The 25955-nt window shown below is 44.2% G+C and overlaps 1 protein-coding gene across 1 annotated transcript in view; it reads left to right on the plus strand.

Annotated features, from left to right (window-relative positions):
* The window catches only part of TBX1 (T-box transcription factor 1), a 43380-nt gene that overhangs the window by 15340 nt on the left and 2085 nt on the right, over positions 1–25955 (plus strand). Inside the window, exons 4-7 of the mRNA XM_032229428.1 lie at positions 3270–3441; positions 5194–5349; positions 14541–14608; positions 15669–15769. Coding sequence (XP_032085319.1) covers positions 3270–3441; positions 5194–5349; positions 14541–14608; positions 15669–15769 — 497 coding nt within the window. The remainder of the gene's footprint in view (positions 1–3269; positions 3442–5193; positions 5350–14540; positions 14609–15668; positions 15770–25955) is intronic.

The raw sequence follows: 25955 nt of genomic DNA on the forward strand, positions 1-25955 counted from the left end.
TCAGTTGGGGAATGTTCATTCATATTCACATTCACACATCATTCTTATCCTAGCTATGAACTTCAACTACTTTTTCGGGCATATCTCATTCCTTAAGCTCGCCAAACATGCAGGTTTCACACGACCCCCAGACTGTCAAATGTCATTTGGGTTTCATGTGTCCTGTGAAGACATCCATCACCTCTTTCACTGACCTGCTTGACTGAGAACTCCAGCCAAAATCTATATGAAAAGAGGAGAATATTCATAGAATTGTCCTGCGGGTAGAATCCCCCCCCCCCCAGTTGTTTGGGGAAATCTGTCGGTATCGCTTCTTGTACAACCAGGAGACCACCTCCCACCTTCCTTGCTCAAATACACACACACATGTGTGCACACACATATACAATTCTCTCTGGAACAATGCTAGCATTTGTATGTTTGTTTATTGATTAATTCAATTCAATTCAATTTATTGAACTTCTATGCCACCCTATTCCCGGAGGGACTCAGGGCGGCGAACAAACACATGGGGAAGGGGCCATACAAAACACACAAGACAAAAACAGAAAACAGAGACAATTTAAAACTATCCAACAGACGCAGCAATTCAAGTGGGGCTGGGAACTCATCAGCCCCAGGCCTGCCGGAACAGCCAGGTCTTGGCGGCTTTGCGGAAAGCCTGAAGGGTGGTGAGGGTCCGAATCTCCATGGGGAGATCGTTCCAGAGGGCCGGAGCAGCCGCAGAAAGGGCCCTCCCCCGGGGAGTCGCCAGTCGACACTGGCTAGCTGATGGTATCCGGAGGAGGCCTAATCCGTGGGATCTAATTGGTCGTAGGGAGGTAATTGGCAGGAGGCGGTCTCTCAAGTACCCAGGTCCGATACCATGTAGGGCTTTAAAAGTAACGACTAGCACCTTGAAACTCGTCCAGAGTCCAATAGGCAGCCAGTGCAGCTGGATTAAGCATTGTATGTCGTCCATCTCACTCTCCAAAGTGACTCCGAGCTGCTTACAGTAGTTTAAAAGCATCAATATAAAACCATGAAAAGCCTTATGAAGATGAACAACAATTAAATGAACTTAAATGAATTAAAAGGGACGCGGTGGCTCAGTGGTTAAGATGCTGAGCTTGTCGATCAGAAAGGTCAGCAGTTCAACGGTTCTAATCCCTAGTGCTGCATAACTGAGTGAGCTCCCGTGACTTGTCCCAGCTTCTGCCAACCTAGCAGTTCGAAAGCATGTAAAAAAATGCAAGTAGAAAAATAGGGACCACCTTTGGTGGGAAGGGAACAGCGTTCTGTGCACCTTCGGCATTGAGTCATGCCAACCACATGACCACGGAGACGTCTTCAGACAGTGCTGGCTCTTCAGTTTTGGAACGGAGATGAGCAATAGCAGTAATAGCAGTAGACTTATATACCGCTTCATAGGCCTTTCAGGCCTCTCTAAGCGGTTTACAGAGAGTCAGCATATTGCCCCCAACAATCTGGGTCCTCATTTTACCCACCTCGGAAGGATGGAAGGCTGAGTCAACCCTGAGCCGGTGAGATATGAACCGCTGACCTGCTGATCTAGCAGTAGCCTGCAGTGCTGCATTTAACCACTGCGCCACCTTGGCTCATTCCCGCCCCCTAGAGTCGGGAATGACTAGCACATATCTGCGAGGAGAACTTTTACCTTTACCTTTACCTTAAATGAATTATAAACCAAGAGCACAGGTAATTACTGTCTGTTTCCCACCACCCACCTTGACCACTCAACATTAGGGGGGGATGGATAAAAAGATCATCCCTAATGATCTCATGGGTACCGTAATGACCTCATCGCCCGGAGGACCCCCGTTAGGATGTTACTCTCCCCTTCCTCTGCCCCCCTTCCCTTTACAGTCCCCTCCAAGCTCCTTGCTTGCACGCCGGCAAGGAGGTAAATATCTCAGCAGCTTCCCGGAGGGCTTCAAAAATGTTTGCTTGCCAAAAGAAACGGGATCTATTGCATGCAAGAAGGAGGATTTTTGCCCCAGGCGCCCCACCTCCCTTCTTGCTCGATTCTGCGTTTGTTTCTGTTCAGCCTTCATTGGGAGCCACCACCCTTCATCCGAAACCTGCTTTTTCAAGACACCCTTGATGGAGAAGTCCAGGATCTCCTTGGCGTCCAACCCCGGGATGCCGAGGCAGCTGTCCCGTGGTGGCTTCTTCATGCAATAACCACAGTGCGGCCTTTTTAACCCAGCGTTTGGGTTTACGTCATATCTGGGCTGCTGTAGGAAATGACCAGGCTGAGCCCAAGGGAGGGGTCAAACGCGTCATAAGTCACGAGTCTCTGGGCGCCCACTAGAGATCTAACTGCAGCTCACTTCGAATGTTTCTCTTATCCCCCACTCATTTCCCTTAATGGCCAGTTGGCCAGATTCTTCTTCTTCTTAATTCAAAGGGAATATTGCTTTGTTACTCACAACTCAATTTCTGTTGTTGTTGTTGTTGTTGTTATTGTTGTTGTTGTTGTTCTTCTTCTTCTTCTCCTCCTCCTCCTCCTCCCCCCTCCCCCCTTATGCTTTAGAGAAAAGGGGGGAAAAGAGAAAATATTACATCCTTAATTCAAAGGGAATATTGCTTTGTGACTCACAACTCAATTTCTGTTGTTGTTGTTGTTGTTCTTCTTCTTCTTCTTCTTCTTCTTCTCCTCCTCCTCCTCCTCCCCTCCTCCTCCTCCCCTCCTCCTCCTTCTCTTCTCCTCCTCCTCTTCCTCCTCCTCTCCTCCTTCTCCCCCCTCCTCCTTCTCTCCTCCTCCTCCTCTTCCTCCTCTCCCCCTCCTCCTCCTCTTCCTCCTCTTTCTCTTCCTCCCCATATCTGTTATTGGATGCTGGCAATCATGTTGGCAATCCTATTTTTATCAACAGCCGCACGAAAAAGTACTCCTGAGTTTTGCCCAAACAAGTCCCTTAGATTTTGAAGCCATTTTTTTGAATTTTGATTTTGAAGCCAGATTCTTCTAGAGAGCTTAATCTTCCAGTAAATCTTTATACAGGTAGTCCTTGGCTTACAACAGTTCATTTAGTGACTGTCCAAAGTTAACAACAGCACTAAAAAAAAGTTAGTAACATGGTTGCTAAGTGAATTCTTGCCGGGAGGAAGAATGAGCAGGGGATAAGAGATGAGCCTGGGCATCTCCTACATCTGCCAAATGTTTGGGGTTCCCCGCCCCTCTCCCAAGCAAATCTGGGATTTCCTGGTGGTCTCCTTTCCAAGCATTGTGAGTCAAATCAATTCCTGGCTTTTCTTGCTCCTTGCAGGTATGCCTTTCACAGCTCCTCCTGGCTCGTCGCTGGCAAAGCCGACCCTGCCACGCCTGGGAGAGTGCACTACCACCCGGATTCCCCGGCAAGGGGAGCTCAGTGGATGAAGCAAATCGTGTCCTTTGATAAATTGAAGCTGACGAACAATTTATTGGATGACAACGGGCATGTAAGTGGTTCTCTGGGGAAGGGAGAACCAGGGGCAGCTAGGGAGGAGGGGGTGAGGAGGTGAATATCATCATTAACACCTACCACCATCTCCATTTATTTATTTAATTTAATTAATTTAAAAGCCAACACGGTTCTCGGCTGCAGAGGGATAGAATTAATATCACGTGAAGTGTTAATACCACTTTATAAGGCCTTGGTAAGCCCACACTTGGAATCCTGCATTCAGTTTTGGTCGCCACGATGTAGAAAAGATGCGGAGACTCTAGAAAGAGTGCAGAGAAGAGCAACAAAGATGATTAGGGAACTGGAGGCTAAAACATATGAAGAACAGTTGCAGGAACTGGGTATGTCTAGTTCAATGAAAAGAAGGACTAGGGGAGGCATGATAGCAGCCTTCCAATATCTCAGGGGTGCCACAAAGAAGAGGGAGTCAAGCTATTCTCCAAAGCCCCTGAAGGCAGGACAAGATATTAACCAGCCTGTCCTTGCAACAACCGGTTCGGCAAACCGGATGCAAAATTAACATCCTGTTTGCCCAAACAGGTGCAATCCCACCCCTGGGCTTGTGGTGTCATGCAGCTGCAAAGTTCTTGAGTGGGATTTTCTAACCTTGGTGTCATTAAGAGGCGTGGAGGTCAGCTTCCAGAATTCTGTGAGCTGAAATCCATACATCTTCAAGCCATCAAGGCTGAGAAACCCTACTCGACAGCTGCGGGACACAACAACCCCCATCATCCCCAGCCAACATGGTGGACAACTCAGCCATCACCTTCTTGCCAAGTTGAGGGGAGAAAGAACTGCCTTTGAAGTGGCCTCTTTTAACCTGAACATTGTGTGGGGTGTTTTCTCTCTTTCCGTCTGTCTCTTTCCGTCTGTCTGTCTCTGTCTGTCTGTCTCTCTCTCTGTATCTCTCTGTGTCTCTATCTCTCTACCTGTCTCTGTCTCACTCTGTCTCTCTCTGTCTCTCTCCGCCTCTGTCTCTCTCCGCCTGTCTCTCTATCTCTGTTTCTGACTCACTCTGTATCTCTCTGTCTGTCTCTGTCTCACTCTCTGTCTCACTCTCTGTCTCTCTCTCTCTGTCTCTTTCTCTGTCTCTCTCCGTCTCTCTCCGCCTCTGTCTCTCTCTCTCTGCCTCTGTTTCACCCTCTCTCTCTGTCTCTCTGTCTGCCTCTGTCTTTCTCTGTCTCTGTCTCTCTCTCTCTCTCTCTCTCTGTCTGTCTCACTTCATCTCTCTCCGCCTGCCTCTCTCTGTTTGTCTCTGTCTCACTCTGTGCGTCTCCGTCTCTCTCTCTCTCTCTGCCTCTGTCTCTCTCTGTCTGTCTGTCTCATTCTGTCTCTTTCCATCGCTGTCTGTCTCTCTCTTTCTCTCTCTGTCTCACTCTGTGTCTCTCTCCACCTCTCTCTCTGTCTCTGTGTCTCACTCTGTCTCATCTCTCTCTCTGCCTCTGTCTCTCTCTCTTTGTCTCTCTCTCTGTCTCTCTCCATCTCTCTCTCCGCCTCTGTCTCTGTCTCTCTCTCTCTCTGTCTGTCTCACTCTGTCTCTCTCCATCACTGTCTGTCTCTCTCTCTCTCTTTCTCTCTGTGTCTCTCTCTGTGTCTCACTCTGTCTCTCTCCATCTCTCTCTCTCTATATATATATATGTCTCTGTCTCCGTCTCTTTCTTTTTTTTCTCTCTCTCTTGTCGCTACCACCTCGGTGTGGCCGAACGGACCAGTTATACGATTTCCCCTTGCTCGTTTTGTCATTCAGATCATTTTGAACTCCATGCACAGATACCAGCCCCGTTTCCACGTGGTCTACGTGGACCCACGAAAAGACAGCGAGAAGTACGCCGAGGAGAACTTTAAGACCTTTGTCTTCGAGGAGACCCGATTCACCGCCGTCACGGCCTATCAAAACCATCGGGTGAGTATCTGGAATTCATTAAGGAGACCCAGGCTTTCCCAGGCGTCATTTATCAACCAACCAACTAACCCCCCGCCCCTCCCCCTCCCCTTAAAAAGTCACCTTCTCCTGTCCAGCACACATCTCCATCTAGTGACATGATGGATGAAGAGCCGGAAAAGAGAAGGTAAGGAGGTGGTTGGGTGCAGTCAATCAACCAACTTTTGCTTGTTTTGGTGGGGGAGAAAAATTGGTGCAACAGCTCTTAAAGGAGGCGATTTAGTCTCACATTTGAAGGCCTGGAGGGAAGAATGAAGGTAGTTTGCGATGCAAAAACTTGCAGATTCAAATCAGGCTCCGGTTTTAGCAACTCTGCGGGGTTTAGATGGGGTTCGTTCCCCCATCTTGGCAGAGGAAAGAAAGACACAAGTTTAGGATGCCAAAGATGTCAGGCGGGAAAATAAGTAGTTTTATTTGCAAATATCCTCATTGTTGTTAGTTGCGAAGTCATGTCCAACCCATCGCGACCTCAGGGACAACGTTCCTCCAGGCCTTCCTGTCCTCTACCATCCTCTGGAGTCCATTGAAGCTCACGCCGACTGCTTCGGTGACTCCATCCAGCCACCGGAATACATTACATCTGCATTGTTTGAAGGCACTTGGAGAGCTAGAGAGAAGTAGGAAAGGTCGCCGCAAAATATGTTAGCGAGATCCACAATTGATGATCCTTCCTTTTATTGCATTTGTGAAAAAATATATAGCAAACTAGCCCTTAGTTCAATCAATAAGAAGAGAGCTGGAAGGGACCTGGGAGGTCTTCTAGTCCAACCCCCTGCTCAAGCAGGAGATCCTATACAATTTCAGACAAGTCCAGTCTCTTCTTAAAAACTTCCAGGGATGGAAGCACCCACAACTTCTAAAGGCAACCCATTCCATAGTTAGTTATTGAGGACCCGGATTGTTGTTGGGGGCAATATGCTGACTCTGTAAACCGCTTAGAGAGGGCTGAAAGCCCTATGAAGCAGTATATAAGTCTAACTGCTATTGCTATTGCTATTCTCACTGTTAGGAAATTTCTCCTTAATTCCAGGTTGCTTCTCTCCTTGATTAGTTTCCATCCGTTGTTTCTCATCTTGCTTTCTGGTGATTTGGAAAATAAATTGACCCCCCTCTTCTTTGTGGTGTTGTTCTTAGTTGCGAAGTCGTGTCCAACCCATCACGACCCCTTGGACAACATTCCTCCGGGCCTTCCTGTCCTCTACCATCCTCTGGTCCATTTAAGCTCACTTCAACTGCTACAGTGACTCCATCCAGCCACCTCCTTCTCTGTTGTCCCCTTCTTCTTTTGCCCTCCATCGTTCCCAGCATGAGGCTCTTCTCCAGGGAGTCTTTCTTCCTTCTCATTAGACGGCCAAAGTCTTTGAGTTTCCTCTTCAGGATCTGGCCTTCCAAAGAGGAGTCAGGGTTGATCTCCTCTAGGACTGACCGGTTGGATGGCCTTGCAGTCCAAGGGACTCAATGCAGGAGTCTTCTCCAGCACCAGAGTTGAAAGGTCTCCATTCTTTGGCACTCAGCCTTCCTTATGGTCCAACCTTCAAAGCCATCCATTGCAACTGGGAAAACCACAGCCTTGACTAGATGCACTTTTGTTGGCAGGGTGATATCTCTTCTTTTTAGTCTGCTGTCTAGAGTTGCCATCGCTTTCCTCCCCAGGAGCAAGCATCTTTTACTTTCTTGGCTGCGGTTCCCATCTGCGGTGATCCAGGAAAATAAAAACCATCACTGCCCCTCACCATTACATGGGATTCCTATGCAGCTGGTGACCCAGAAACCAGGTGTGTGTGTGTGAACAGTTTTGCTATTACCAGCTTCCCAGGCACACAATTACAGTGCCCCAACAGAGAAGAAATTGTGTGAAGTTGCAGCTGGGGATAAAAACACCCCTTCACTGCATCTGTTTATACATCTGGGAGATCTCTGTGCCCAGAATGTGCCCATGGAGCCTGGAAGTCCTTTTATCACCAGGCTCCAAAGGTTATGGATTGCTTGTGTCTAATGGGGCAAAAAAAGAGACCCCACCCCATATTATCTGTGCCAGGAGACTAGATGGGAAATGCGTCTCTACAGAGAAGACCCCATGAAATTGGCAAAGCCCAATTCGGAGGCGACTTTGAATGCTTCAAATCAATCAGAAAGGGGGGGAGAGAAGGGGGGGCTTCTTTGGTGTAAAACAAAACATTTTTGGAGGCTTTGGAGATCTCCCCCTTCTCTTGAAGCCAAGTAGGGTACAGATAGTTCCCAAGTTACCACAGTTCGCTTAGTGACGATTCAAAGCGACAAACGCCGCTGGGAAAAAAGTGACTTAGGACCGTTTTACACGCTTACAACCATCGGCACCTCCCCGTGGTCACGTGATCAAAATTCAAACGCTTGGCAACGGCCTCCTATTTATGACGGTCGCAATGTTGTGAGGTTTTGTGATCCACTTTTGCTACCTTTTAAAAAAACAAAACCTTTTTATTTTACTTTATTTTTTACAAACGTACAAATGAGAGAACAGTGTGGCACCTGGGTTTGCATTCCAATACAAATGAAACTAATTGCATTAGTCACAGTTATTACTTTCAACCACCTTATGGATTTCTAATAGTAATACATATTTATATACAGTTGCAATCTGTCACTATTTGATTAATGCTCTTATTTCATTACATAAAAGTATATACGCTAATATTCCCCTTTTCTCTTATTTCTATCTCTTTTTCTAACTTTTAATCGGGTCATCTTTCGTTAAAAAAACATTTTCTTTCTATCCTATTGAACTTCTAATCATTTCACCTACCTGCAAAAAAGAAAGAAGAGAGAGAAGAAAAAAATCAAAACAACCTGAAAAACGTAAAGCCATCTATCCATCATCTCTTGTCCACTTCAATACTTTAATTGCTATGCTTTTTTTTTCTTTTTGACTTGTCTCCCATATTCCTCTCTAAGATCTCTTTATCTCTTTCTACATCTGCTTCTTGGCTGTTCAATCTGAGCATTTCTCCCACCTCTACCCTTCTCCACTGCCTAGTTCCCAAGATTTCTGTTTCGGGTAAAGCCTTGAATTCAATCCTGAAACACACAGCATTAAAATTCTTATCTTCAAATGGCTTGTCCATGGAAGAATAGATTGCAAAGAAACATAGCTGCCCACAGTCATGTCTGGGAGGGTTTGAATTCTCAGTGCACCCACTAAACTTTGATTTCCATTGTTGAGTCTCAGCTTGAACTGGATTGGAGTTAGCCTGGTGTAAAGAAGGCCAGTTTCTAAACCAGGGGTCCTCAACCTTGGTGATGTTAAGGTGTATGTACTTCAAATCCCAGAATTCCTCAGTGAGCAGGAGGAATTTTCCCAGCCAGCTCTCAGAGTTTCCTACTGATGCTGACAGCTGGGGAATTCTGGGAGTTGACGTTCGCACATTTTAAAGCAGGCTGACTGGGGAATTCTGGGAATTGAAGTCCATCACGCTGGATTATGAATTCTGGGAGCTGAGGTCCATATATCTTAAAGCATGCTGGCTGGGGAATTCTGAAATCCATATAATATCTTAAAGCATACTGGATTAAAAATTCTGGAAGTTGAAGCCCATATATTTTAATGCTTGCTGAATTAAGATATTCTGGGAGTTGAAGTCATATATTTTAAAGCATGCTGGATTAAAAATTCTAGGAGTTGAAGTCAATATATTTTAATGCTTGCTGAATTAAGATATTCTGGGACTTGAAATCCACATATTTTAAAACTTGCTGACTGGGCAATTCTGGGAGCTGAAGTCCATATAATATCTTAAAGCATGCTGGATTAAAAATTCTGGGAGTTGAAGCCCATATATTTTAAAGCATGCTGGATTAAAAATTCTGGGAGTTGATGTCCATATATTTTAAAACTTGCTGGCTGGGCAATTCTGGGAGCTGAAGTCATATAATATTTTAAAGCATGCTGGATTAAAAATTCTGGGAGTTGAAGCCCATATATCTTAATGCTTGTTGGATTAAGATATTCTGGGAGTTGAAGCCTGTATATTTTAAAGCATGCTGGATTAAACATTCTGGGAGTTGAAGTCCATATATTTTAAAACTTGCTGGATTAATAGTTCTGGGAGTTGAAGTCCATATATCTTAAAGCATGTTGGCTAGGGAATTCTGGGAGCTGAAGTCCATATAATATCTTAAGGCATGATGGATTAAAAATTCTGGGAGTTGAAGCCCATATATTTTAATGGTTGCTGGATTAGTATATTCTGGGAGTTGAAGTCCATATATTTTAAAATTTGCTGGATTAAGAGTTCTGGGACTTGAAGTCTATATATCTTAAAGCAATCTGGCTGGGGAACTCTGGGAGTTGAAGTCCACCCATCTGAGGAATCCTGAGAGTTGAATTCCACACCTCTTAACGTCACCATTGCTGAGAAACCATGTTCACAACTCTGAAAGTCCCTTCTGGGAGGCTTGTTAAGGAGACTCGCTCTTTTCTGCACAGCTATTCTGTAGCCAAATAATGTACATTTTTTGCATCTCCAGCAAGTCCCGCAGACTGTCTGAAGAATTATCTGCTTCCTCTGCTTCTCCTTAAGCATTTCATCTGCTAAATCCGTTGATGGCTTTCTGAAGGAATTTGATCACCCTGGGAGGCCTGATTCTAGTGAAGTACAGATCTCTACTTTCCCTGCTCCCCCCTCCTCAAAATTGGCAAAACAGCACGACTTGGGTTAAACTGATCTTCCCGTATTATCGGTGGAACCGTAGGCAGCTCCCATCCCTTCTCCTTCCTCACCGACACAATTCACACACACCAAGAGGGGAAAAAAATAACGTTGGATAATGTTAATAACGTTGGAGATTGGTTTGTGTGAGCAGACTGTGTTAGAATAATATTGAAAAGTCCACTTCATTGCTTTAAAAAAAAAATATTGTGCGTTTTCCTTTATTCTACATCACATTTCCAGTTTTGCAACAGCAGTGCACTGCCTGTTTAAATATACATAGTATTAAACACCCTGATCATAACCATTATAGTCATAGTCCTACAGCATAATCTCTTTTAAGTACATAATATTGTACATCATAGTTATATCCCTTATTTTCATAGTTTACAATAATGTTCTACTTATTTCACATTCTATACATTTTAATCAAGTCACTTACCGTCTGATATTAACATTGTTTACAGTATATATTCATATATATATATATATATATATATATATATATATATATGTGTGTGTGTGTGTGTGTGTGTGTGTGTGTGTGTGTGTGTATTTCTAGTTTGTTGATCTTCTTTCATTATTAAGTTTCTAAACTCTGCACCTGTTATCTAGCCATTTATACAATAAGTCACACGTTGAGTAATATTCTGTTTCCCCTTTATCTTTAAGTTCCATCCTTAACCTGTCCAGCACATAATATTTTCTTTATTACCATTTCATCTGTAGGTATACTTCCCTTTTTCCAATTTTGTGCCTATGTAATCCTAGTTGCTGTTATTACATGTAACATTAACTATATGATTCTTTTATTGTATTTCCCTGATAGTATACCGTTCTGGTTTTAGATGTTGTGTTGTCATCTCTTCTAGCCACCCTTATACCTTTGCCCAATATTGTTTTGCCGATGGGCCAAAGTCCACTTCATTTCTGAATGATGGACCAGAATATTTTTGCTTTGGTGGTGTGTGCATGGAATAGAGGGGTATTATTTATTCTGCTTTATTTTATTTGTATCCTGCCTTTATTAGTTTCACAAATAACTCAAGGTGATGAACATATCCAACACAGAGATTAACAGAGGTCATCTAGTCCAGCCCCCTGCCCAAGCAGGAGACCCTACATCTGCCTCTCCCTAGGATTGAACTCTTGATTGTGAGGCAAGAGCTTCACCTCTAGGCCACAGCAGCAGACTTTCCTCCTCCTATTTTCCCCACCAGAATAGCCCTGCGAGGTGGATTGGACTGAAAGAGAGGGACTGGCCCGAAAGTCACCCAGTCAGCTTTCATGCCTAAGGTGGAACTAGAACTCACCAACTCCTCGTGATTGGCTCAGAGTCACTCAATCTGTCAGGGATCCAAATAGCATCCAAAAGTATATCAGAGTCCAGGCAAAGTATTGGTCAAAATTCCAATTTATTGAGAGAGACATGTTGGCACATCTGGGGAAACCCAAATCTGAGGTTCCTGGGTTTTCCCCACCCAGTTGAGAGTTCATGATCTTGCCCCCATATCCACAAGTCCATCATATGGTCCAATCTTCCACTGCCATGCTGGCAGTTCCACCTATCCAGTTCCGGTCAGGTGCAGAGGTGTAAAGACAAAGGATGACCTTGGTTTTCTAGAAAGGAATTTTGTTTTGACTACATAGCACCTAACTCCATACAATCCCCTCTCCCATTTTCCCACCATAGAAAATGCATAGCAGAATAACAGAAAGTGTGGCAGGCCAAAGATTCAACAGAAAAGATGGCTGCAGGCCTGACACAATCAGCTTTCATGCCTAAGGCAGGACTAGAACTCACCATCTCTTGGTGACTGGCTCAAAGTCACTCATTTAGCTTTCATGCCTAAGGCAGGACTAGAACTCACTGGCTCCTGGTTTCTAGGCTGATGCTTTAACCACTAGGCTCTGAGCTATGTAAATGTTTTCTTAGGTCACAAATTATGATGTTTTGTATGCAGGAGGCTGAAAAGACATCAATTCAAATTGGTCAGCTGGAATCTTAAATCTCCTAAGTGTCTATGGAATCAAAGGTCCCTTCAGATTCCCCCCCCCTCTTATAAAGAACCAATGATGGCCCCCCAATTAGCCCTGCATGTCAAAATCCTCCCAGGAGGGGGCAGCACTGACCTGACTTGCAGTGGGTTGTTCAAAAGCAGGGATGAAGTAGGATGGGAGACCACCAATAAATCCCAGAGCTGCCCATTAGGGTGGAAATGCAAAAACACACTCAGAACATTACCCAGAAGAAATAGAAAAGAAATCTTGGGGGCTGTGCTTGATTTGGAAGATGCCTGGGGGAGAGGTAGGGAGTTAATGTGTTCAGAAGCGCCTCGTGGGGAGGGGGAGATTGCCACTAATCCCCTGCTTCCTCCTGGTAGACCACAAGTCTCTTGCTTCGGTGGGAGCATACTCTCCTTGAATCCGATCTGTAGGAGGACACCTCCAACATACCATTTCCAAGTGAAGGAAGGTGTGCCTTTTCCTGCTAAATATAAGAAAACTGGTAGCCATGTTTTTTGAAAAGGAGGAGAAGGAGGAAGAGAAGGAGATGTTTTCAAAATAATGGACAATGAGGAGAAGGAAGAGGAAGAGGAAAAGGAAGAAAAGGATGAAGAAGGAGGAGGAAGAGACGGAGGAGGAGGAGATGTTTTCATATTAAAGGAGAAAGAGGAGGAGAGAATGAGAAGGAAAAGGAGGAGACTTCAGAATAATGGAGGAGGAGAAGGAGAAGAGGGGGGAGAAGGAGAAGGAAGAGAGGGAGGAAAGGAGAAGGAGAGGTATAGAAGAAGGAGGAGGGAGGAGGTAGAGGAGGAGGAGGAGGAGGAAGAGACAGATGAGAAGATGTTTTCATAATAATGGACAAAGAGGAGGAGGAGATATTTTTATAATAATGGAGGAGGAGAAGGCAGAGGAGAAGCAAGAAGAGGAAGAGGAGGAGGAAGAGGAGGAAGAGAAGGAGAGGAAGAGGAGAAGGAGAAGGAGGAGGAAGAGAAGGAGAAGAAGATGTTTTCAGAATAATGGAGAAGGAAGAGGAGAAGGATATTTCTTTTCATAAAGGAGAAGATTGTATTGCAACAATGGAGGTGGAAGAGGAGAATTCCTCCCCCACATAATCGGTGAAGGAGGGGGAAGAGGAGGAGGAGGAGGAGGAGGGAAGGAGCCGTGATAGAACACAAAGAAAACGGGGAACGATGGAATCAAGGCTCGAGGGCAGCTGTGCCTTTAAGAAGCCTTTTCCAGGCTGGCATCTCCCTGATCGCTTAGAACAGCTGCTTATTTTCTCTTCTGCTTTCTATCACTTTGACCTCGAAAGGTTGAACTGTCACCGAGGGGCTTAAAGTTTGTTTTTCAACCCATTCCGGAAACTCACAATCATGATACTTTGTCCCTGGATTTGTTTAAATATAAAGGGGTTATAAAGGAAGAGGGAAGGGGGGAGGGGATGTCCCTTTCCCCCTTCACTCTTCCCCCACCTCCCCGTGCATGAAATAAATTCTCCGCAGGGATGGTCTGGGGATATTTTTGCAGATAATATGTGCTTTTCAAAACGGATCTGAAGCTTTAAAAATGCCTCTGTCCGGGTGCTGAGAGTTAGACTTAAAAGAGCAATAGCAATAGCACTTAGACTTATATACTGCTTTACAGTGCTTTACGGCCCTCTCTAAGGAGTTTACAGAGTCAGCCTCTTGCCCCCAACAATCTGGGTCCTCATTTTACCAACCTTGGAAGGAGGGAAGGCGGAAACAACCTTTGAGCTGGTCAGGATCGAACTCCTGGCTGTGGGCAGAGTTAGCCTGAAATACTGAATTCTAACCACTGTGCACCATGGATGGATGGATAGATGGATGGATGAATGGATGGATGGATGATGGATGGATGGATGGAAGGAAGGAAGGGGGAAGGAAGAGCAATAGCAAACTTATATACCTCTTCACTTTGCTTTACAGCCCTCTCTAAGGGGTTTACAAAGTCAACCTCTTGCCCCCAACAATTTGGGTCCTCATTTTACCAACCTTGGAAGGAGGGAAGGGTGAAACAACCTTTGAGCTGGTCAGGATCAAACTCCTGGCTGTGGGCAGAGTTAGTTTGCAATACTGTATTCTAACCACTGTGCATCATGGGTGGGTGGGTGGATAGGTGGAAGGAAGGAAGGAAAGATGGAAGGAATAGCAATAGCACTGAAAAAAGTGACTTAGGACCATTTCCCACACTTACGACCTCCCAGTGGTCATGTGGTCAAAATTCAGACTCTTGGCAATTGACTCATGTTTATGATGGTTGCGGTGCCCTGGGTCACGTAATTTCCTTTTGTGACCTTCCGACAAGCAAAATCAATGGGGGAAGCCAGATTCACTTAACGACAGTGTTGCTAACTTCACAACCGCAGGGATTCACTTCACAACATGCGGCGCGGAAGTCGTAAAATGACTCTAAATCCATTTTCCCAATTCTCTCCTTCAGATAACCCAGCTTAAGATTGCCAGCAATCCATTTGCAAAAGGATTCCGGGATTGCGATCCTGAAGACTGGTAAGCTTGTTTAATTTGTTTTTCCCTTGTACAATGTTGAATAGAATAAAGAATGGCAAATGGAAGGGACCTTGGAGGTTGTTCTGACCTCGGCCTCCCCAAAAAGCACGAAGCAGATTCCTGGTCTCAACAAAAGCCCTTTTATTAAACGAATGTGAATTCCCCTCATTCCCATTCAGCAAAGGCCTGGCAAACAGTCCTTCAAAGGTGGATTTATGACCACAGACCTTATCTAGCTTGGAAAGCTGCCCTGACAATATTTTCCAAATAAGGCGCTGTGCAAGGAAAGACTGGGCACAGAGTCTCTGAGATTCACGGACAGATCTTCACACTCCTGAAACGAATGAACGAACGAGTTGTTTCCTGCAAAAGCCCCCTCCCCTTTCGTTCCTCTTTTATTTCCTCTGGGAGGGGCCATTCACCTTCCACCTGTGACTTTACTCCCAAGTTGACTCTGCTTTCTGAGCTGTTCTTTTCTTCTGGCAGCTCTGCACATGCGCACACTGGGAACAGGCTCCCATTGTTCCTCTGCCTCACTGCTGTCTAGCTCCGAAGGCAGCTGAGAATTGCCAGACGGCCTTGGCCCCCACTCTGCCTCCGACACAGAGCCCGCATCAGAGCCTTTTCCAGACTCCAGGACTGGCCCATGTTCCTCCCCAACCTCCTCACTGTCCGACTCTGCTGCCAGCTCCACTGGCCACTGGTGGGCCACAACAGAGCTCTTCTAGTTTACCCCGCTGCTCAAGTAGGAGACCCTATACAATTCCAGACAAATGGCTGTCCAATTTCTTCTTAAAAACCTCCAGTGAAGGAGCACCCACAACTAAAGAGAAGCTGCCCACTGATCAATTGTCCTCCAATTAATTAACTAATAAATTAATTAATTGGTCCATCCCAGGCTTGACTCAAATATGACTTAATCTGCTCCTACAAAAATACAATTCATACAAAACTAGCGCATCCTTTTCCAACAAGCTTGAAGTGAGAGATGAGTAGATATCTTCCCTTTGTTCAATCAGAGTAGAACAGTGTTCTGATTTTTCTCCCCATCCGATAACAGGCCTAGGAATCACCGACCAGGAGCCCTACCTCTTATGAGCGCCTTCGCCCGGTCGAGAAATCCTGTGTCTTCCCCAGTGCACCAAAATGGAACTGACAAAGGTAAGTCCATAATTTCTCACCTGAGCTCTGAGCCTGTGATAGTCCCAGCTGTACAGGAAAACAGTAGCCCCAAAGGGGGAGCATTGTCATTTCCTTATGGCTAATTTCCTGTTCATCACCCCCCCCCAATCATCTAATGGTTTATCTCTATATCTATCCATCCATCCATCCATCCATCCATCCATCCATCCATCCATCCATCCATCCATCCATCTAACTATCTCATCTATCTTTATCTATCATCTTATATCCATCTCATCCGTCTGTCTGTCTGTCTATCTGCCTGTCTGTCTGTCTGTCTGTCTGTCTGTCTATCTATCTATCTATCTATCTATCTATCTATCTATCTATCTATCTTTATTTATTTATCATCTTATATCTATCTCCTATCTATCTATCTATCTATCTATCTATCTATCTATCTATCTATCTATCTATCTTCTATCTATCTATCTATCTATCTATCTATCTTTCTATTATCATCATCATCTATCTATTTATCTATCATCTTATATCTATCTCTTATCTATCTATATATCTATCTCTATTTCTATCTCTATGTATCTGTCTGTCTATCTATCATCTATCTATCTATCTATCTATCTATCTATCTATCTATCTATCTATCTATCTATCTATCTATCTATCTATCTATCTCTATCATTTTATATCTCTTATTTCTCTTATTTCTCTAGTTATCTATCTATCTATCTCATCTATCATCTATCTTTATCATCATATCTTTCTCTTATCTATCTATCTATCTATCTATCTATCTATCTATCTATCTATCTATATCATCTTATATCTCTCTTATCTTTTATTTCTGTAGTTATCTATCTATCAATCATCATCTATCTATCTATCTTTCTATCTATCTTTCTATCATCATCATCATCTATCTATTTATCTATCATCTTATATCTATCTCTTATCTATATATCTATCTCTATTTCTATGTCTGTCTGTCTGTCTGTCTGTCTATCTATCTATCTATCTATCTATCTATCTATCTATCTATCTATCTATCTATCTATCAATCATCTCTATCTATCATCTCATATCTCTCTTATCTCTTATTTCTCCTATCTATCTATCTATCTATCTATCTATCTATCTATCTATCTATCTATCTATCTATCATCTACCTATCTATCATCTATCTCCTATCTATCTATCTATCTATCTATCTATCTATCTATCTATCTATCTATCTATCTATCATCTATCATCTATCCATTTATTTAAAACATGTATATATCTGCCCATCCAACTCTGGGCAGCTCCCAATCAAAAACTAAAAGCCCCATACCATCATTTTAAAACTATCAAACTCAACCCATGCCAACGTTCACCTGGATTTCAGGCCACGCTCCTTGACCTTGACAGCGGCATTATGGTGCCCTCAGTTCTACGAAACCAGCCCCATCCGTGGTGTGGATGGAGCCATAAGACTGACCCCTGTAGAGTCCACCTCAGCCCTCCCCTGCAGGATTTCGCTCTCCATTCTCGGCCTCCGCCATTGCGCCCTTGGGGCTTAATGGTGTGACGCCAGATCTGCTAACTAGTTAAGACACAGCGCTTGGCAATTGGCCAGCCTGCTTTAGAGGATTACAAGAAAAACATTTTGCTCACAAAGAGTGGGACGTCTAACCAGGATTTAGAGATGGAAGTTCGCTCTTCTTTATGGGGCTCTTAGTGGCTGATCTTCTTGTATTGTGCTTTCCCTGGCCGATCTGGTTATTCTTTCGGGGAGGTGGGGGAAGTTTGCTCTTAATGCATCCCCTTGCAAACCCATCAAAAGGACTTAATTCCCCAGACAGGCAGCTTTGTAAATAGGAGGTTTGACTTGCGGGGTGGAGGGTGGGGGTGGGGAGAGCAACATTGATCCAACTACTAGCTGTATCTCCATCTAGTAACTCTGAGTCTACCTGGAAAAAACCCCCACAAAAAAACAGGTCCCTACAAGCAAACATTGTTGTCCCTGGTATAAAGAATAAAGTTTTGGAGGAATAAGAGCGTGAAATTGAACAGGGGCTGTTCGGCTCGTCCGCTGAAACATTCTGGATCTTGTTTATTTTTGGGAAAAGGCAGAATTTTTAATAGTGTCGTTCGGGAAATAGAGTTTAACAGATTAACAGTCGGAAGGGACCTTGTAAGTCATCTAGTCCAACCCCCCCTGCTTTAAAGAAGAGAATGGACTGCCCTCTGTCAGAAATGGTGCAGGGTCTCCTGCTTGGGCAGTGGGGTTGGACTAGATGGCCTTCACGGTCCCTTCCAACTCTGTTAATCTGAATCTGAATCAAGCAGGAGACCCTACACCATTTCTGACAAATGGCAGTCCAGTCTCTTCTTAAAAGCCTCCAGTGATGAAGCTCCTACAAACTTCCGAAGGCAGCTTCTGTTCCATCAATTGGCTGTTCTCACTGTCAGGAAGTTTATTGTCATTGCATCTCAGACAACGAAATTAAATGCCATCTTCAATGTACTTTATACATTAAAACACACACACACACACAGACACACACACACCTATCACATACTACACAATTGAATTGAAAACCCCTGACGTTGCATTAATATTGCACTATACAGTAGAATTCAATATAGTTACTGCTCTGGGATAGAAGCTGTTTTTCAGCCTATTTGTCCTCGTTTTTATTGTCCTGTACTATTTGCCAAGTGACGCGGGGGCTCAGTGGCTCAGACGCTGAGCTTGTTGATCAGAAAGGTCGGCAGTTCGAATCCCTTGCTCCACGTAACGGAATGCGCTCCTGTTACTTGTCCCAGCTTCTGCAAATCTAGCAGTTCGAAAGCATGTAAAAATGCAAGTAGAAAAATAGGAACCATCTTTGGTGGGAAGATAACATTCCATGCGCCTTTGGTATTGAGTCATGCCGGCCACATGACCACAGAGACACCTTCTGACAGCGCTGGCTCTTTGGCTTTGAAACGGAGATGAGCACCGCCCCCTTGAGTCGGGAACCACTAGCACTGTATGTGCAAGGGGAACCTTTATTAAGCTATAAAGCTATTAAGCTACAATTTAATAATACAGGTAGTCCTCAACTTATGATGACATATGAGCCCATCATTTCTTCTGCTAAGTGACACGGATGCTAAGTGGGTTCCCCCCCCCCCCACATTGCAGCCTTTTGTGCCAAAGTTGTTGATCGAATCCCTGCAGTTGTTAAGTTAATAAATATATCAATTGACCCACAAAACAGGGACCATATCATCCTGGGACACTGCAGCTATCATAAATATGAGCCAGTTGCCAGTTTTGATCACAATTTTGGCCTCAGGCATGCGGCAACGGTCATAAGTGTGGAAAACGGATCCCAGTCACTTTTTAGAGTGCTGTTGTAACTTCAAACGGTCCTTAAGTGAATAGTTGTACGTCAAGGAATAAAGCAGCCAGCTTTGAACCCAGCCAGATCTATTTCCCCCCATTAATCCTAAAAGGAAAATTAACTTGATATTCCAATGTATATACAAGTATAGTTGGAATTTCAATCCGAACTTTAATTGAATTAAATGTTTGGGGCTTTGATGCAACCCGCTGAAGGATTTAATTTTTTTTTTGGCCTCCTGTGTAAACTTACAACCACTTCACATTAAATATGACTCATTTTTCCCTCATGTATCTTTTTATTGTTAATTTGCCCTGTAAACAACTTCGAGAGCTATATAACATAAGCAGTTTTCTTGAACAAGCCAACAAAAAGAGAAATAGGAGTAGTTGCAAAAAGGAAGGAAGTAGGAAGGAAGGAAAAAAGGGAAGGAAGGAAGAAAAGAAAGAAAGAAAGAAAGAAAGAAAGAAAGAAAGAAAGAAAGAACCCACAATACCCAGTAATTGCCTTTAACCTCCTCCAAAACCTGTCCCAGATACCTATTTAAGCTTTCTCACTGATTCCATTTCCATTACGCAGAATAAACAGTTTGGGCAGGAGAAGAAAAAGAACGAGAGGCCCTTTCTAAAAAGCGCACTCCGAGCCTATTAAAATAAAGAAGAAAAATGGGGGGGGGAGTAGCCTGTATTTGTTTAGTGTTATACAATTGCAAAAATTTCAGGCGTGTGCAAACGTGTCACTCAACTCCACTCGATTTATCAAAGTCAAAATGCCTTGTCTCAGGAGCTGAGATCTTTTGCTGAACAGAATGTTAAACACTTCGTCTTTTTTAAAAAAAAGAAAAGGGAAAAAAAAGAAAGAAAAGAAAGAAAGAAAGAAAGAAAGAAAGAAAGAAAGAAAGAAAGAAAGAAAGAAAGAAAGAAGGAAGGAAGGAAACCTAAACTTTGGGATATTTCTGCATTCTTCCTCTCTTCTCGGTTCACGTCAGACAGTCGGTTAGAAAAGTAGTCACATTGTACACACCTACACAGGCACTCACAAACACACACACACACAAACCTAGAAGTCTCCTTTTGTTTCCTTCTTCTGGAGAAAACATTGCGGTGGCTTTTCATGGAATAGTCTTCTTGTGGAGGTGGGGGAGAAAACGTATTTCTAAATCTCCAGGTGACTTCACAGCAGAAGACATTTAAAAAAAAAGAACAACAGAGTTGGAAGGGACCTTGGAGGTCTTCTAGTCCAACCCCTGGCTCAGGCAGGAAGCCCTATACCATTTCAAACAAATCGTTGTCCAATCTCTGCTCTCTCTCTTTCTCTCTCTCACTCTCTCTGTCTCTCTCTCTTATCAAGAGAGACTGTATGAATGTATTGGTTTCAAGGTTTACTTTGAAGACTTTGAAGGGCCAAAATGTGGGTGAAATTATCTTGATCTAGATAAATCTCCAGATGGAGGAAAGATATGGTCAATGACAGAGTTGGAAGGGACCTTGGAAGTCTTCTAGTCCAACCCCCTGCTTAGGCAGGAAACCCTACACCACTTCAGACAAATGGCTAGCCAACATCTTCTTAAAGACCTCCAGTGTTGGAGCATTCACAACTTCTGGAGGCAACTTCTGTTCCACTCATTAATTGTTCTGACTGTCAGGAAATTTCTCCTTAGTTCCAGGTTGCTTCTCTCCTTGATTAGTTTCCATCCATTGCTTCTTGTCCTGCCCTCAAGTGCTTTGGAGAATAGCTTGACTCCCTCTTGAAGTGCTTTGGAGAATAGCTTGAATCCCACCACTGGGCTGCCCAGTGGTGGGATTCAAAATGTTTTACTACTTGTTCTGTGGGCGTGTCATGGCTTGGCGGGCGTGGCAGGGGAAGGTTCCTGCAAAATCCCCATTTCCTCCCCATCAGCTGGGACTCGGGAGGCAGAGAATACATGGGGGCGGGGCCAGCCAGAAGTGGTATTTACCGGTTCTCCGAACTACTCAAAATTTTCGCTACCAGTTCTCCAGAACTGGTCAGAACCTGCTGAATACCCACCTCTGTGGCAGCCCCTCAAATATTGGAACACTGCTATCATGTCCCTCTAGTCCTTCTTTTCATTAAATTTTAAATTTCAGCAAAAAGATCAGATCCAATATTCTCTTGATTTGTTGGGACATTATAACTCCGAAGTGTCCTGAGGCAGCTTAAAAACCAAGCAGTTTAATATCTTAAGCTCCCCCTTTATGGATCACCACCCATCAGAAGGTCTTGCATCTGAATTAAAGCATCTGAGATAGTTCCATCTTTGCATCAAAAGACAAAGATAGCTCCATGGCCAAAAAACACCGAAGGGCTACAGTTACTTAGGTTAGCAATTCCCATCTTGGTGAAATAGGGTCAGACGGTCCTTTGAACCTCGTCCTCGTGGTGGTAAAAAATCATGTCGGGGTTCCAAATAGCATCCAAAATTAAATCAGAGTCCAAGGCAAAGTATTGCTCAAAGTTCCAATTTATTAAGAGAGCCGTGTTGGTACATCTGGGAAAACCCGAATCTGAAAGCTTCCCGGGTTTCTCCACCCAGTTGAAAGTCCACACCACAAGCCCATCCCATGGTCCAATCTTCCATTGCCATGCTGGCAGTTTCCACCCCTCCAGTTCCGGTCAGGTGCAGAGGTGCAGAGAACAAAGGATGACCTTGGCTTTCTAGAAAGGAGTTTTTCAAAAGGAATATTCCTTTTGGATCTTTGGCCTGCCACTTATTCCCCCCCCCTTTCTGAATTTCTACGGTGAGGACAACCTAGAAGCCTTTTAAAGACTGGAATCTATCTCCCAGAACCATCCACAAAACAAATCGAATGACAGAAGGGGGGGGGGGGACCAAAGAGTAGATCTTGGTCAATGTAGAATATAGAAGGTAGAATTTGTTAGGTAAGCTCCTCATTGGGAGAGCGAGTGCATTCAGAGAAGCGTTGTGAGAGTGTTGTTGGAGAAGACACAAATCAGCATACAGAGACACTGCAGTTTAAATAGGCTTTTACTTTTGTGGAAATAGAGGTATCAGAGTCCATCAAACAGTCCAAGTCACACACGGATAAGACAGTCAGTCATCCACGTCTTTCAGTTAAGGGACAATCCAAATAACATAGTCCAGTATCATATAATCAGTTCAGTACTCAAAGTTTGCTAGCAGTTGCAAAACTTACAATAGCTCACGGCACTTTCTAACAGCCAGTTTCCAAAAACACTGAGATCAGATCAGCCCAGCATCTAACAGAGAGCTAACATCATTCTGGCTCCCTCTTATGGCCGATTGAGGAAAACAGCAACCAATCACATTTTACAGTATGATTTAAAGAAACAGGTATAGTATTGTTACATGATTTATATATTGCCAACCCAACCATTAGATTATATTCCTAACACAATTGGTGTCAACACTCAGTTCTACATTGAATGTAGAATTCTACAATCAGGGGTGGGATTCAGCCAGTTTGCACAGGTTTGGGTGAACCGGAGGTTAATTTTGCATGCGGTTCGCCGAACCGGTTGTTGCAAACACCGGCTGGCCCTGCCCACCCCACCCAGGAATCTCCACGTGGCCCATTCATTATGCCAAGTAAGTGCAGAGCCCATGCGGAGGCTCTTGGAGGGCGAAAAACGGGCCTCCTGGAAGTACAGAAATGGGCCGGTTTACGACCTCCAGAAGGCCTGCAGTTTTTGCCCCCCTAGAGGCTCAGGGAAATCCTCTGGAGCCTGGGGAGGGTGAAAAACACGTCAACCATAAGTACCGTAAGTCCAAAAATGGGCCTGTTTCTGGCCTCTGGAGCCCAGGGGAGGCGGTTTTCACCCTCCCAGAGGCTCAGGGAAAGTCTCCGGAGCCTGCGGAGGGTGAGAATGTCCCCCTCCCATGGTGCAGAAGGCCAAGTAGGCCACGCCCACCCAGCAACTCGGCAGGGAACCGGTTGCTAACATTTTTCAATCCCACCCCTGTCCCCAATCCAGAAGGTAGAACGTTAGCCCTAAGTTGTGTAGTTTGATCCTGTTCTCTGCGGTGTAGCCAGAGATGCTGGACCTAATGAAGGGAAACACCTGGGCACTGCACCTGTCCTCGCATAGGGATCCCGATCCCTACACCTTTACACTTCTGTTGGAAAGTATGTTTCGTGCTTTCACTCTGCAGCATCAGGAGAGCAGGAATGGGGCGAGAATGAAAATGATCTATGGCTATGATGCAGTAGTGGAATTCAGCCAGTTCGCACCACTTCAAGAAAACTGGTTCTTAACTTTCTGAGCAGTTTGGTGAACTGGTTGTTGGAAGAAATCATTAAGGCAGAGAACCGGTTGTTAAATTATTTGAATCCCACCACTGCTATGATGTAATGGAATATGTGGGTGACCTTGGGGGACGAAAGGGAAAAGATGCTGCCTAGGACACAATCAGACAAGAGCAACAGTCCCCACCCCCACCGCAGTGGATTAACAACCCGAGGAAGAAATTGAGGAAGGACCCACCTTCATTGCTCAGGCAATTTGTACCTCTGGGCCCTGAGCGATGCCGTTAATGTAACTTTACCATCAAATGGAAGTTTTAAGTTCATCGAGACAAGTTTCCTGTCTGGTTTACCCGGGGAAGTCTGGAAACACGCCAAGAAATTCCTAAGCTTAGGTGAAGGGGAACTTGCAGCTATCTAGAGAGAATGGTATGTGAGAATGACCTTGAGGGAGGAGGAAGAGCGGCAGACTGAACAAACAGCATGGACAAGATTTCCTAGCCCACAGAAGGAGAGAGGGTGTGGGAAAAAAATTCAGAAGGGACCCTCCCTAGTTTCCCGGAGAGTAGAAGAGAAGGAGACTTGGGGGGGGGGATATTTTCAATCTTACAAGGTTCTGTTAGTGTTGCAATAAGGGCTACAACTGAGCACAAAATTTCTGATGCTATTGAGACGGTGGCCAAGTGAGTTTTGCGCCATGTCACGACCTTTCTGGCCACAGTTGTTAACTGAATCACTGCAGTTGTTAAGTGAGCAATACGGTTGTTAAGTGAATCTGGATTCCCCTTTGATTTCGCTGGCGAGAAGGTTGCAAAAGGGGATCACTGTCATAAATATGAACCAGTTGCCAAAGCGTCTGAATGTAAAACCGTGACCACGGGGATATTGCAATGGTCGTAAGGGTGATAAATGGTCATAAGTCACTTTTTTCAGTGCTGTTGTAACTCTGAACAGTCACTAAATCAAGTGTTGTAAGTCGAGGACTACCAGTATAGAGCTAATACACTTGGTTGTGTTTCTTGCCTTCCTCGAAGGGCGAACATTTAGATGTAGCTGAAGAACAAGTGAAGAACAGCCGTTGTCAACATGAATGGTGTCCTCTCTAGCAACATCTGGAAGACCAACTTGTTTGTACTCTCTTCCAAAGGAGCAAAGGAACCAAAATATTGGGGTGGTGTGTGCATTTTTAAAATGGAGTTTCAGATGAGTAGATGGAACCAGTTCTCTCTGTAGCCCTATTTGTCAGTGTGCACCATCCAGCTTTGTAGCGTTTCATATTTTGTCAAGCACAAATAACCAGAAACAGAAGTTGAGTTCAAAATACTAGAAGTTTATTCTTGACACCTATACACAAGAGTCTGGTCTACTAATGGTCAAGCTAAACTGGTGGTATATAAGAGTGGGTGAAATCCACAGGATGCTGGACTTAATAGAACAGAGTAGAGTAGAGTAGAGTAGAGTAGAGTAGAGTAGAGTAGAGTAGAGTAGAGTAGAGTAGAGTAGAATAGAATAGAATAGAATAGAATAGAATAGCAGAGTTGGAAGGGACCTTGGAGGTCTTCTAGTCCAACTCCCTGCTTAGGCAGGAAACCCTACACCACTTCAGATAAATAACTGTCCAATCTCTTCTTAAAAACCTCCAGTGTTGGAGCATTCACAATTTCTGGAGGCCAGTTTTTTCACTGATGAATTGTTCTAACTGTCAGGAAATTTATCCTCAGTTCTAAGTTGCTTCTCTCCTTGATTAGTTGCCACCCATTGCTTCTTATCCTACCCTCAGGTGCCTTGGAGAATAGCTTGACTCCCTCTTCTTTGGGGCAGCCCCTGAGATATCGGAAAACTGCTATCCTGTCTCCCCTAGTCCTTATTTTCATTAAACTAGACATACTCAGTTCCTGCAACCGTTCTTCGTATGTTTAGCCTCCAGTTCCCTAATCCTCTTTGTTGCTCTTCTCTGCACTCTTTCTAGAGTCTCCACATCTTTTTTACATCAGGGAGACCAAAACTGAATGCCGTATTCCAAGGGTGGCCTTACCAAGACATTATAAAGTGGTATTAACACTTTACGTGATCTTGATTCTATCCCTCTGTTAATGCAGCCTAGAACGGTGTTGGGTTTTTTGGCAGCTGCTGCACATGGGTGGCTCATATTTAAATGGTTGTCCACTAGGCCTCCAAGATCCCTCTCACAGTTACTACTATTGAGCCAAGTACCACCTATACCGTACCTGTGCATTTGGTTTTTCTTGCCTAAATGTAGAATCTTACTTGAGTCTCTTGTGACTGCACAATGATTCCAAACTAATGAGGCATTTAACCCTACCCTCCATCTCAGCCTGCTCATCTTCCTACACCAGGGGCCTCCAAATCTAGCAACTTTAAGACATGTAGACATCAACTCCCAGAATTCCCCAGTCAGCCACACTGTGTGGAGAAGAATTCTGGCACTTGAAGTTCACATATCTTAAATTTGCTGAGGTTATGAAACAATGCATTAAAGTAATATCCGACAAACAAAATAGGATATAGAACGGAATAGCCTATTTCAGATCATTACCTGGATTTACACAACATGCGGAATGAATTTGG

Source organism: Thamnophis elegans, chromosome 13 (genome assembly GCF_009769535.1).
Source record: "Thamnophis elegans isolate rThaEle1 chromosome 13, rThaEle1.pri, whole genome shotgun sequence".
Classification (NCBI taxonomy): Eukaryota; Metazoa; Chordata; class Lepidosauria; order Squamata; family Colubridae; genus Thamnophis; species Thamnophis elegans.